Source organism: Acartia tonsa, chromosome 12 (assembly GCF_053477335.1).
Source record: "Acartia tonsa isolate MP-2025a chromosome 12, ASM5347733v1, whole genome shotgun sequence".
In the NCBI taxonomy this organism is placed as follows: domain Eukaryota; kingdom Metazoa; phylum Arthropoda; class Copepoda; order Calanoida; family Acartiidae; genus Acartia; species Acartia tonsa.
In genome coordinates, this window is record NC_137271.1 from 33,205,590 (window position 1) to 33,217,608 (window position 12,019).

The following is a 12,019-nucleotide window of genomic DNA, read 5'->3' on the forward strand; positions in this document are numbered from 1 at the left end:
TCCTACGATCATTTATTTAAAAATCAAGATTTCAAACTGAGAGGACAGTTAACAAGTTAAAATCTACAATCAACAGCTATCTGTTAAGAAAGCAACCACATAAATTAAAATTAATTTAGTTCTAGAGAAGCGTTGATATTTCATAATTTGTTTATTTTATAACTTCTTAAAACTGATGTTCCTTCACTTCTTAATTGTTAGAAAAATAAAAGTAGCTAGAAAACAATCAGATATTGGGTTGGTGTATGTAGATTATATCAACTATCATTGTCTAATCCCTTCCTCAGAAAATAACCAAGATAAATATTAATTTTATGGTTTATCTCATAAAATGCTCTTTTTAGAATCGACTAAGATAATTAACATGTAAAATATTTCCCTGAGTTTTCCACTTTCCTCAATGTCAGCGAAAGAGAACAGATAAATTATTGAGTTCACCTAAAAAAAATTTTCATATTAAAACAGAAAGAGATAAAACTTTTTTCTTGATACTATATAAACGTTCCTTAGTATTTTTTTATAAATTCTTGTTGATAAATTTTTATTGTATTTAAATTGTTATATTTGCCTAAATGGATATGTAAAATTACGGTTATTCTGAGATAATTAGCTCCTGCAGAAACTTGCTAATTAGGAACCATATCAACCCATTAATTAAGTTGCTTGTTAGAGCTGCATGTAATTCTATAAGATCTAATCTTTTATACCTTAAGATTATATATTTTTACTACCTTATTTTGATGTAACTCCCAAGCAACCTGTCTGACCTTCTCTATTAGAGCCTGGGTTTTTCCACTCCCATACTCACCAAACAACACTCTGAATATTATAGTAACTTATAATTAATTATATTACTTAACATTGAACATTTTTCATTTTCTATAAAGTGTTCGGTAGAATTATAAATTTCAATGTTAACCCTTACAGATCGGGGGGGGGGGGGGGGGGCTCCAAGAGCCCCCCCCCCCTCTGGTTTTTTCAATCTAATTTTTTTGTAGGTAAGATGGAGAGCTGTAACTTCATGACTTTTTAAGTTTAGTAATTATACGTCGGCAAGAGTTGATTTTATTAGGATATCTGGTCTGTGTCGGTCGTGGTGTCTGGTCAAAGTCGGTTGGGTAGCAAAAAAAATTAGAAAAAAATCTAAATAAATCTTAATTTCTACATTATGACTTTTGTGTATAAGGTAGAAACCTAAAATTTTTTTGGTGAATACTTAGATATCAATGACCTTCTGAGAAAAGTGGTGTTATGACCGTTTGACCGCTCCCTGACCGACTTTATGACCAATTTTTGTCCGGCTTTTACTACAGACATATATCATGAATATAGTGGCTTCAGCTTCAGCTAGAGACCTATAATTTTTTTTGGTAAATCCTTGAGCAATAATAAACAGATAAAAATATTAATTTGCGCCGCCAACCGCCGTTTTACCGCCGTAACCGCCAAAAATGGCGGTTTCCGTTATTTGCCATTTTTCGGCGATGATCAGAAAAAGTAATTTTTTTGGTATGAAAAATAAAAGTTCGTCCTAAAATTTGGTCATCCTAGCTGCAAAATTAGCTGCTCTTCAGCTGTTTTAAAATTTAGCGGCTGGCTTCTAAAAAGCGGCTAAGGAGCGGTCTGACCGCTATGACTAGAAAAAGTAATTTTCTCTAAAAATACACATGAACCACCAGAAAAAAATGTTACGTCTTTATCTGTACCAGGAGCCGAGATAGAGGGGGGGGCTCTTGGAGCCCCCCCCCCCCCAATCTATTAAGGTGGGAATTGGGGCCCGATCTGTAAGGGTTAAGCAATAAATAATTAATTTTGCATAACTTTCTTTAAGTGTATTTTGCAACATTTAAAAAAAAAATTTTAAGTCCATTTTACAAGGATTAGGAGAAAATCACCTTTTAGGCCAAAAAATCTCTATAAACTTCCTATGTTTAACTTAAATCTAACAAGAGCAAAGCAACGTGATTAAAGACAAATTAGTGACTACCAATCCAAACAATGATTAAAAAGCTTCTAGTACCTGTGTTTATCATGTGTAGAAATAAGCTCATACTGTTGGGGAGTCATAAGAACTTTACATACATGAGTCAATACTTCATGACCTTCATCAACTTTTTCACCTTCTTTGACTAAACAAAATAAGTGTTTTTTATGTGTTATTCAAAAATATAGTTGGACATGCAAAATAAACTCATTTATGATAATGGTTCAAAATATAAAGAAAATCAAAATTTACCAATACATAAAATAAATTAATATTTTTACTTATAATGAATTGAATTTATCAGTATAAATATACTTTTGATTAAACATTACCTTTACTGCTGTTGGAATCATCATGTGTAACAACTTTAAGATTTTGTTGTGGAGTTTCTATAACCATGTAGAGAGCTATCAATCTACTCACAAGGTCAGAGAACAATTTATTATGCAAAGCAGGCTTCTCCTATAAACAAATTATTAATATAAATTGTTTTGTCTGTGGATGAATTAATGGACAAATGCATTATTGATGTAAAAAAAGTTTTTTTCCTAAGCATAAAGTTAAGTCAAACTCAACTGAATAAATTAAAACTTTTTGAGTAAATGAGGAATATAAAAGTTTATGATAAAAATAAGTTATAAAACTCTAAACCAAATGAATCATATTTCAGATAATGTTAGATTATGCAGGGTTCTTAATATTTTGGTAGGAATGGTAATCTACACAATTAAGGTTTGGAGTTTTTATGCTTGTTGGCACATATTATAATATTTATCACAGATAAAACCCTTTGATTGCACTAAAAAAGACGATACATTGCATAAGACAAGGCATTTTCTTGTTGTTTGCATTATTTATAGATTATGATTCATTGGGTATGATATTGAACCCATTCCCACTATATGACTCAACACTAGCAGCTGTGGTCCTAGAATCTAGAGGCTTAGAGTTTTAAGAGAAGGGGGGGGGAGAGTTAATATGAAAATAGCTTAAAACCATCCCAAGACTTTAAAAAATCAAATGACAAACATAAAGCTACTCTAAAATGAATATTTGGTACTTGCTTACATGTGGTAGACTGGAGCACCGAAACCCCCCCCCCCCCCGCTTAGTTTTGACAAAAATCAAAAATAAAGGGGTGGTAGTTTTTTAATGTCTGGAAAACGGCAAGGAGGAAAAGTGCTCAGCAAGGCAAAGACTTAACCCCCCCCCCCTTAATTTTGAAGAAAATCAAAAATAAGGGGGGGTAGTTTTTTCACTGTACAACAGGCCAGAAAGTTGAGTGAGGTATATCAAGAAAATCCAGTATACCAGAGGGGAAACCTTATTACAGGGATATTCATGTTTTGGGGCATAATTTCCTTATTTATTGACTTTGGCCAGTAAAAGGTTTTAATTTAAAACTACCCCCCCCTTATTTTTGATTTTTGTCAAACTCCGGTCTTCACATGTAAGCAAGCACCGAATATTTCAATCATTTCATTTTGCATGATCTTTACAGAAAAAAAACTTACAACTCTACATTAAAGGATATCCAACCAAAAAAGTTACCTTCAGATGTCTTCTATACCATTCTGTAAAATGTCTATGAATATCAAGATGCCTGTAGAACAGAGTGAAATCAGAACAGTTCCGGCACACCAACTCTTCGGATCTGTGGTTGCTAAAAAATTTGAGAGCTCAGTTTTGTGAAGGCAAAACATTTGTTGAGCAAACTTTGAGTTACACCTCAAATAAAGGGTTTGGGGAAAGAATACAAAAGAAGCAATACAAAAATGGAATAAACGAATATGCATACAATAGTCTGTATGTGATTAAATTATATTTTAGAAAAGTGTTAAAATTTTTATAATTCAAATATATTAGTGTCAAATTTTAATCATTTGCATTTGTACCTGATATTTGGAAGCGCTACTATACCAGTAAAATTAACCTGCGTGTCCTGAAAAATGTGAAAATTTCTTTAGTTGAAATATCCTTGTGAACTTAACCTTAAGAAAAATAAAAACATTCATAAGGAAGCTCGTAAATGTTTTTAAAAGGTAGGCAGATGGATACATTTTTTTTAAATTTTAATTTTTTTTCTAATTTATTAGATTAAACCCCTTCAATATACAGAAATTTGATTTCAGGGCAAATTTTGATGGTGGTCCGCTTATTCACCATACATTTCAGTATAAATCTTTATTAGCAACTGTCAAGTAGAAATTTGATATCCCCTAGAGCAACACAGACAGACGAAAAGACAAACAGAAAGACGGACAGACAGATCACCAGACTCATACAAACAGGTGGATAGACAGACAAAGTGAGTTACAACGTAGCTTAAACAACACGTTAAATTAATTTCCTATTTGTCGCATGTTATTAATTTTTCAGGATAGAACTTGAATTCTTAAAAATAACAAGGATGACAACATTCATAAAAGCGAAGCACTGAAATGTAGGAAAAACGGACATTAACAATTATATAGTGTCAGAACTGAATAATCAGAATATAAATGTATTTGAATCGGAGCAAAATTGTAAGTAAATTTGTTGAAAAACAGCTTCATACAGGATAATGTTTATGGACATGATTGGCTTTGTTTTGTCCCAGGAATCAACATACCAAAAAATCAGATCAATTGGATGATTAGATCACTTAAAAATTTGTTGTTAAAAAAGTAAAAAAAATCAACATGTTTAAAATGGACGTACGGACATTCTTGTTATGATTATAGAGTTGCTACGCTTTCTAAATCTAAACTACTAAAGGAATCACCATGCAAAGTTTGAAATCGATAGGACAACTCTAACATGCCTAAATTAACGAAAAAAGCTATCCGTTTGTGACGGACGGACGGACGGACGTACGGGCCGACCCTAATTATAGAAAAGCTTCGCTTTTAAAAACAAGGCTAACAACCTTCATTAGTTTAAAAGCGAGTATAAATAACAAATTTTGTGGAAAATATAATGCCAGGCCCAAAAGTCTGATAAATTGGCCAAGAAAGTAAATATCCTATAGCTTTACGAACAGGCTATGAAGTTGCTAGATGCTGCTCCCTTAACATCTTGGGACTTTGAAAGTGTAGGGGAAAATAGCTTAAAATCATCCATAAAATCAAATATTAACATAAAATGAAATAAAACCTCACACGGTGTAGAATATATAGGTGAAAACATCAGTATAGAAGAGAGGAATTTTAAAGAAAATACAATGAAACAATAATAATATTAGTTTTTAGTTTTTACCAATTTTCAAATTCCTTATTTACCTACATGTACACAATAGCACTTGTATGTATGTACGTACTATTTGTTCAAAATATACCAGATTTACATTATATAGAATGGCGGATTTTTAAACATCATACAAGGTCCTCAGTGTCCCAGCATTTACTTTACTAAATTTGTCTCAAGACTTTTAAATAGACTAGGGGATTTACCCCTAATATTTAGAGGCTCAGTATTCCAAGGGTTTGGAAAATTACCTAATTATCATACCAAGACTTAACAAAATAGCCTAAAACCATCTAAAGAAATATATATAAATATTTTAACCCTTTTACACTATGGTCTTTAATCTAATGATATTTAACAAATTATAAACAAAATTATCAATAATTCAATAGTTATAGAAAGCTTTGTTGTAGGTGTTCCTTCATTAGGTATGATTCTTTGTATGATTTATTATTTACACCACCCTCTCGATCCCCCAATAAATACAGAGCATATACAGGACGTAGCAGCTAAAAGATTTTAAAATTGATTTTTAAAATCAATAAAAATAAGACAAATATGATTAAAGCATATTGATATAAGCTTGCTAAATTTAATATAGCTATTAAGATTACTGTTTTACAGCGGTTTTGTAAGAATACCATAATGTAGTAGACCAAAAGACTAGTACATTGATTTATTACTTTTTTAGCGTTCCATAATTTCTGTCAGTTGTCTTTTACACCTAATATTCAACTTTTTGCGGGTTTTTAAAACTTCACTAGTATGTTTTGATAAATTTTATTTTAATTAATTTCTAATTTATTTACCTAAAAGATAACACGCCATCCTCAAAATAGCTTAAAACCTGTCCACAAAGACTAAGGTAACACCATATTTTATAATATTAGAAAAAAAAATTTATAAATTTGCCTTGTTAATGATGAGCTTAAATGTTAAAAAAGTTTACCTGGAAAATATCTTGGAATAATCTCCAGAAAAAGATGCAGTCTTTGTCCAGCCTGTGCTTAGCTGTTTCAATTCTTAACAAGGAAAATTATATCTAGACTGTGCTTGGCTCTTTCAATTCTTAACAAGGATAATTATATCTAGACTGAGCTTAGCTGTTTCAATTCTTAACAAGGAAAATTATATCTAGACTGTGCTTGGCTGTTTCAATTCTTAACAGGGATAATTATATCTAGACTGTGCTTTCCTGTTTCAATTCTTAACAAGGATGATTATATCTAGACTGTTCTTTGCTGTTTAAATTCTTAACAAGGATAATTATATCTAGACTGTGCTTTGCTGTTTCAATTCTTAACAAGGATAATTATATCTAGACTGTGCTTTGCTGTTTCAATTCTTAACAAGGATAATTAAATCTAGACTGTGCTTTGCTGTTTCAATTCTTAACAAGGATAATTATATCTAGACTGTACTTTGCTGTTTCAATTCTTGACAAGGATAATTATATCTAGACTGTGCTTTGCTGTTTCAATTCTTAACAAGGACAATTATATTTAGACTGTGCTTGGCTCTTTCAATTCTTAACAAGGATAATTATATCTAGACTGTGCTTAGCTGTTTCAATTCTTAACAAGGAAAATTATATCTAGACTGTGCTTTGCTGTTTCAATTCTTAACAAGGATAATTATATCTTGACTGTGCTTTGCTGTTTCAATTCTTAACAAGGATAATTATATCTAGACTGTGCTTTGCTGTTTCAATTCTTAACAAGGAAAATTATATCTAGATTGTGCTTGGCTGTTTCAATTCTTAACAAGGATAATTATATCTTGACTGTGCTTTGCTGTTTCAATTCTTAACAAGGATAATTATATCTAGACTGTATTTTGCTGTTTCAATTCTTAACAAGGATAATTATATATATTCAGTAAGAACAGCTTTCAACAATATGTAAAGTTCTGGTGACATCTCAATCCATTGGGTGATGTAAAGTCTCCTTCTATTGATTGATTGGCTGTAAAAAGAGAATGTTTTGAGGGGATGGTGGCGCATCCACTATTATATTCAGTACCAAACACAAAAAGTTAACTTATGCGATATATTATTCTTACAGTATCCTTTTAAGACGTTAAGTTCAGTAGAATGACCAACCAACGAATAATATTTGAAGATCAGCTTCGCTACAACTTACTTATTTCTAATTTCTTGATCATTGTCTTGATCTTGAGACGTGACACAGCGTATAAATATCACTCCATATGGTGGTGCAATTATTACTAGCCTAGATAGATAGATAGATAAATACATAGATAGAAGGACATATATCTACCACGGATTTTTTAAATACTCATTAGAGTTTGACAGATAGATGCCTAGGATCATGAAGGTAATTCATAGAGATAGATATCTATCTATCTAGGATCATGAAGATAGTCATTAGAATCTGTGCCATTCATGTTTTGTTAGCTCAGAAGATAGTTAGACAGACAGAGAGATTGACAGACAGGTAGATAGATAGATAGATTAATTAGATAGATAGATAGATAGATTAATTAGATAGATAGAAAGATAGTCATTAGAATCTTTACTATCATCATTCATAGAAACAGATAGACAGATAGATAGATAGATAGACAGACAGATATATCTACCTACCTAGGATCATGTAGATAGTCATTAGAATCTATATCATCATTAGTCATATCATTCTGTTTACTCAGAAATATATAGACAGATAGAAAGACAGACAGACAGATATAACGACAGACAGATAGATTGATAGACATACAGATACATAGATTATATAGATATAAAGATACCTAGGATCATAAAGATAGTCATTAGAATCTGAACCATCATCATTCATATCATTTAGTTTACTCAGAAGTAGACAGACATATAGACAGACAGAGAGATAGACAGATAGGCAGACAGATAAAGAGTTAGATAAAAGACAGACAGTTAGATAGATATATACCTAGGATCATGAAGATAGTCATTAGAATCTGTAACATCATTATTCAAAGAAACAGATAGATAGATAGACAGACAGATATACATCTATCTAGGATCATGTAGATAGTCATTAGAATCTGTACCATCATTATTCATATCATTCTGTTTACTCAGAAGTAGACAGCTACAGATAGACAGACAGAGGAATAGACAGATAGGCAGACAGATAAAGAGTTAGACAGAAAGACAGACATATAGATAGATAGATACCTAGGATCATGAAGAAAGTCATTAGAATCTGTGCCATCCATGTTTACTTTGTTTACTCAGAAGAGACAGTTAGACAGACAGAGAGATAGAAAGACAGATAGATAGATAATTAGATAGATAAAAAGATAGTCATTAGAATATGTACTAGCATCATTCATAGAAACAGATAGATAGATAGACAGACAGATAGATAGAAAGATACCTAGGATCATGTAGATAGTCATTAGAATCTGAACCATCATCATTCATATCATTCTGTTTACTCAATATCTTCTTGTAATAGGAACTAAAATAATAATTAATATGATATTATAAAAGTAGCTATTATTATCTTTCTTATCTTAAATGAGGGGGAAATTAATTAAATTTCAGAGAACAATCCCTATATTTCTGCATGTTACCAGAACTTAAAAGTGTTATTCCTTGTTGAGCACAAAAATCCTCCCCCCTTCTCTTATTTTGGAAATAAATTGAAAATAAGGGGGGGGGGGCTGATTTTATATTTTTTGTTTATCTTTTTAGGCAAGGTGAGGTTAGGTTTTAAGGGTACTGGGTAGCCCCGCAGTTTATGGCGCAGTAGTGTATAGATCCCCTTATTTCTTATTTTTATTTTAAAGGGGAGGGGATTTAGTGCTCGACAGATACTTTGTGGGAAAGCATCAAAGTTTATTTACCTGTATTGAAAGAAAATATCAGAAACAATAATGCTTGGAATCTCTTTCTGTTTCAGCTCTGATAGGAACAAGTTACCAACCACCTAAAAGTAAATAAAATCTTATTTGAATATAAATAGTATTCGCTTATATACTGTTCCTTATCATCCTAGAAATCACTTTTACAAAAAAAAGCTAAAAATCAACATGTTTAAAATTAATCAATAAGGATTTTTTGGCAATTACCTATACGTTCCTCGGCAACGACTACCACACTGAATTACAAAAGCTTCACGAACAAAAAGTTTTAAGAAATAATTAACCTGTAGAGTTTCTTTTTTGCCAAGATTTCCTCTAGGTCCTAATTTTTTTATCTTCAGCGGCCCAATACTGTTTATTGGTCGTCTAAATAAAACAAGGACAATTATCTCTATTAGTGGCGCAGCAATAACAAGCCAATTTATTTTAATTTCATTGCACTGTATGAACTAAATTTTTAATGAGCATATTTGAAAAAAAAACATTTAGATGGACGTGTAGACTCAAGAAAAATTTTCATAAGTTAAGGAGCTGCTATATTTTAAAAAGTTCATAATAGTTATTTCTCGCATCGTATTATAAACGGCTTTCCGCGGATATAGAATGTACAATTATAAGATTAAAGCCAGTTTTTTTAGCCCCGAGGTGCCGTAGGCACCGGCTAAAAAAAACTGGTTTTAATCTTATGATTGTACATTTTTATATTCGTAGAAAGCTGGATATAATACAATGCTAGACATAGTTTTTTCGTATGGATGAGAACCGGTTCCTATCCACCGGATTCGAATGAATACGAGAATAGTTATTTCTCGCATCGTATTATAAACGGCTTTCCGCGGATATAGAATATAGAATTATGAGATTAAAACTAGTTTTTTTAGCCCCGAGGTGACGAAGTCACCGGCTAAAAAAACTAGTTTTAATCTTATGATTGTACATTTCTATATTCGTAGAAAGCTGGATATAATACGATGCTAGACATGGTTTTTTCGTATGGATGAGAACCGGTTCCTATCCACCGGATTCGAATGAATACGAGAAAAGATATTAAACATACATTTATATAGACGATGTCACAAATTATTTTGAATTTTAGGATTATGAAAACAGTCTTTTTGTTATCTAAAAATCATCAAGTACATATGTTTTATTTCTGCAGTATACGTATAAGTGGCGTAGTGACTTTGGTACTTTAATAACTTTCATTGAAAAAATAATTACCTATGAAAATGTTTAGTAAAATATTCCCCAGCTGCCTCGTCAAAAGTTTTAAAATCTCCTCTGCCAATCTGGAAAAAAACAGGGATAGCAACATCAATTAAAACGAAGCTCTAGAGTAAAGTGTCACAACTTAATAATCAGAATATTCATTTATAAGCCTATAAAACAAATTTGAAAATAAATTTGTCGCAAAATTGCTTAAACAACGTTTAACAATGTTTTGGAATAACTTACATTTTTAGGAAATTATACAGGGTCACTCAAGAGAAATAACGATTCTAACGGGATGCATAACATTTTTTTACTATTAACACAAGCCGCGCAATTTGAATTTAAAAAATGCGATTTTTTTGGTCAACCTTTAAATCAATAAATGTTCGAAAATAAGGCCTGTGGAAAAATTGATAGAGAATAATTTGTTGAAATATTCATTTTTAAATATTTGAAACATAAATGACCCACAATAGGTTTTTCAAATATATAAAGCATTTTACATAAGTAATAATTTTGTTTTCTAAACATAATTAAGTTTTCAAAAAAAGCATTTGTCTTGAACAACCCTGTATAAATGTTTCGCTGACAATATCTTTTTTGTTTGAGAAACCATTAATCCAAAAATTTGATAAATAGGATTACAACATATCTTGGTTGGATAGTTAAAACTTTTGTACCAATAATTAAATATGCAGAAATGGGGTAATTTTGTTTATCATCATTGAAAATGTACAACGATTTACTAACAATTTGTCTATTATATAGTCCTACCAATAATTATATTACCTTAATTTTCATGTTGAGTAGGCTGGGAATACTAGGTCCCCAAATGTCGCCATGCCTTGGCACCCAGGATACCCCACACAGGGAACAGTTTACATGGCTCATAATTGGGTCATCTGTCATGTAGTTGTCACATCTTTATTCTGTTCTATTCACTAGAGTTCTGCAAAATAGTATTTTTGGTGTTGACTATGCCCAAAGTTTAGTTGGTTTCTAATTTAAAATACAAAAAAAATCAGTAAAACCTGTTTTGGATCAAAACGAAGCTTTCCTGTTTTCTTGTCATAGACTTGTAAATTCACATATGACTTACAAACATAAACTATTTTTTGATTCGGTTCATTTTAAAACCAAAATAAATTAAATTTTTAAAAATAGCCTGAAATAATTCTGGATTATATGAAAAGCTTCCCCTTGAGGGAAATCCATAAAAAAAACTTCTATTTTGTATAACAAAAGTTTTGTTTTATGTGTTTTAATTTAAGTCCTGGTATATGTATGTCATATTTAGATATCACTATGAGCTTAATTTAGAATGGTCATTGTAATATTCTTGACGTTCATATTCATTTATAAAATTCACGTACGTAATACAAACTAGGATAATAAATCATTTTGCTCTATTTATGCAAAATCCCAAAGTCGTTTCACCGAACTACTATAATTTTTTATCCATCCCATTTATTGTTTAACTAATAAGACTATAATCAACATATCCTAATCCTTATACTAAAGTAACAGGATGTCTGAACCGATCGGGTTCTCCTTTACAGAGTAGCTTCTCATAGGTCCCGGGCAGGTTTATAAATATTTTGGAAGAGGGTACCACCACCCTCCCAAGAGATATCACCCCTAGAAAATTTTTTTTTACTTTTTTTAAAAATCTAAAATAATAAATTGGGTTATCAAATTCGACATTCCCCTCCTCAAGTGCCCCTAGAGGCC

At 31.3% G+C, this 12,019-nt stretch overlaps 1 protein-coding gene across 1 annotated transcript; it reads right to left on the bottom strand.

Annotated features, from left to right (window-relative positions):
• Nucleotides 1-324: 324 nt before the first annotated feature.
• On the bottom strand, nucleotides 325-11,233 carry LOC145333306 (uncharacterized). Its single transcript, XM_080178431.1, has 13 exons — nucleotides 11,078-11,233; nucleotides 10,298-10,365; nucleotides 9,361-9,442; nucleotides 9,059-9,141; nucleotides 8,587-8,670; nucleotides 7,351-7,440; nucleotides 6,159-6,231; nucleotides 3,880-3,926; nucleotides 3,536-3,647; nucleotides 2,317-2,446; nucleotides 2,021-2,129; nucleotides 732-819; nucleotides 325-438 (listed from the first exon to the last, which is right to left on the bottom strand). Exons 1-13 carry the CDS (start codon nucleotides 11,195-11,197, stop codon nucleotides 325-327), a joined length of 1,200 nt encoding a protein of 399 aa, XP_080034557.1. The 5' UTR covers nucleotides 11,198-11,233.
• Between the last annotated feature and the right edge of the window lie 786 nt (nucleotides 11,234-12,019).

Bases quoted from the DNA above. Each gene is read 5' to 3' on its own strand.
- LOC145333306 (XM_080178431.1), bottom strand. From the start codon at position 11,197: ATGACAGATGACCCAATTATGAGCCATGTAAACTGTTCCCTGTGTGGG. The intron at 9,142-9,360 runs GTTAATTATTTC...ATTTACTTTTAG, and splicing joins GCAAAAAAGAAACTCTACAG to GTGGTTGGTAACTTGTTCCT. The intron at 2,447-3,535 runs GTAACTTTTTTG...ATTTGTTTATAG, and splicing joins GGTATAGAAGACATCTGAAG to GAGAAGCCTGCTTTGCATAA.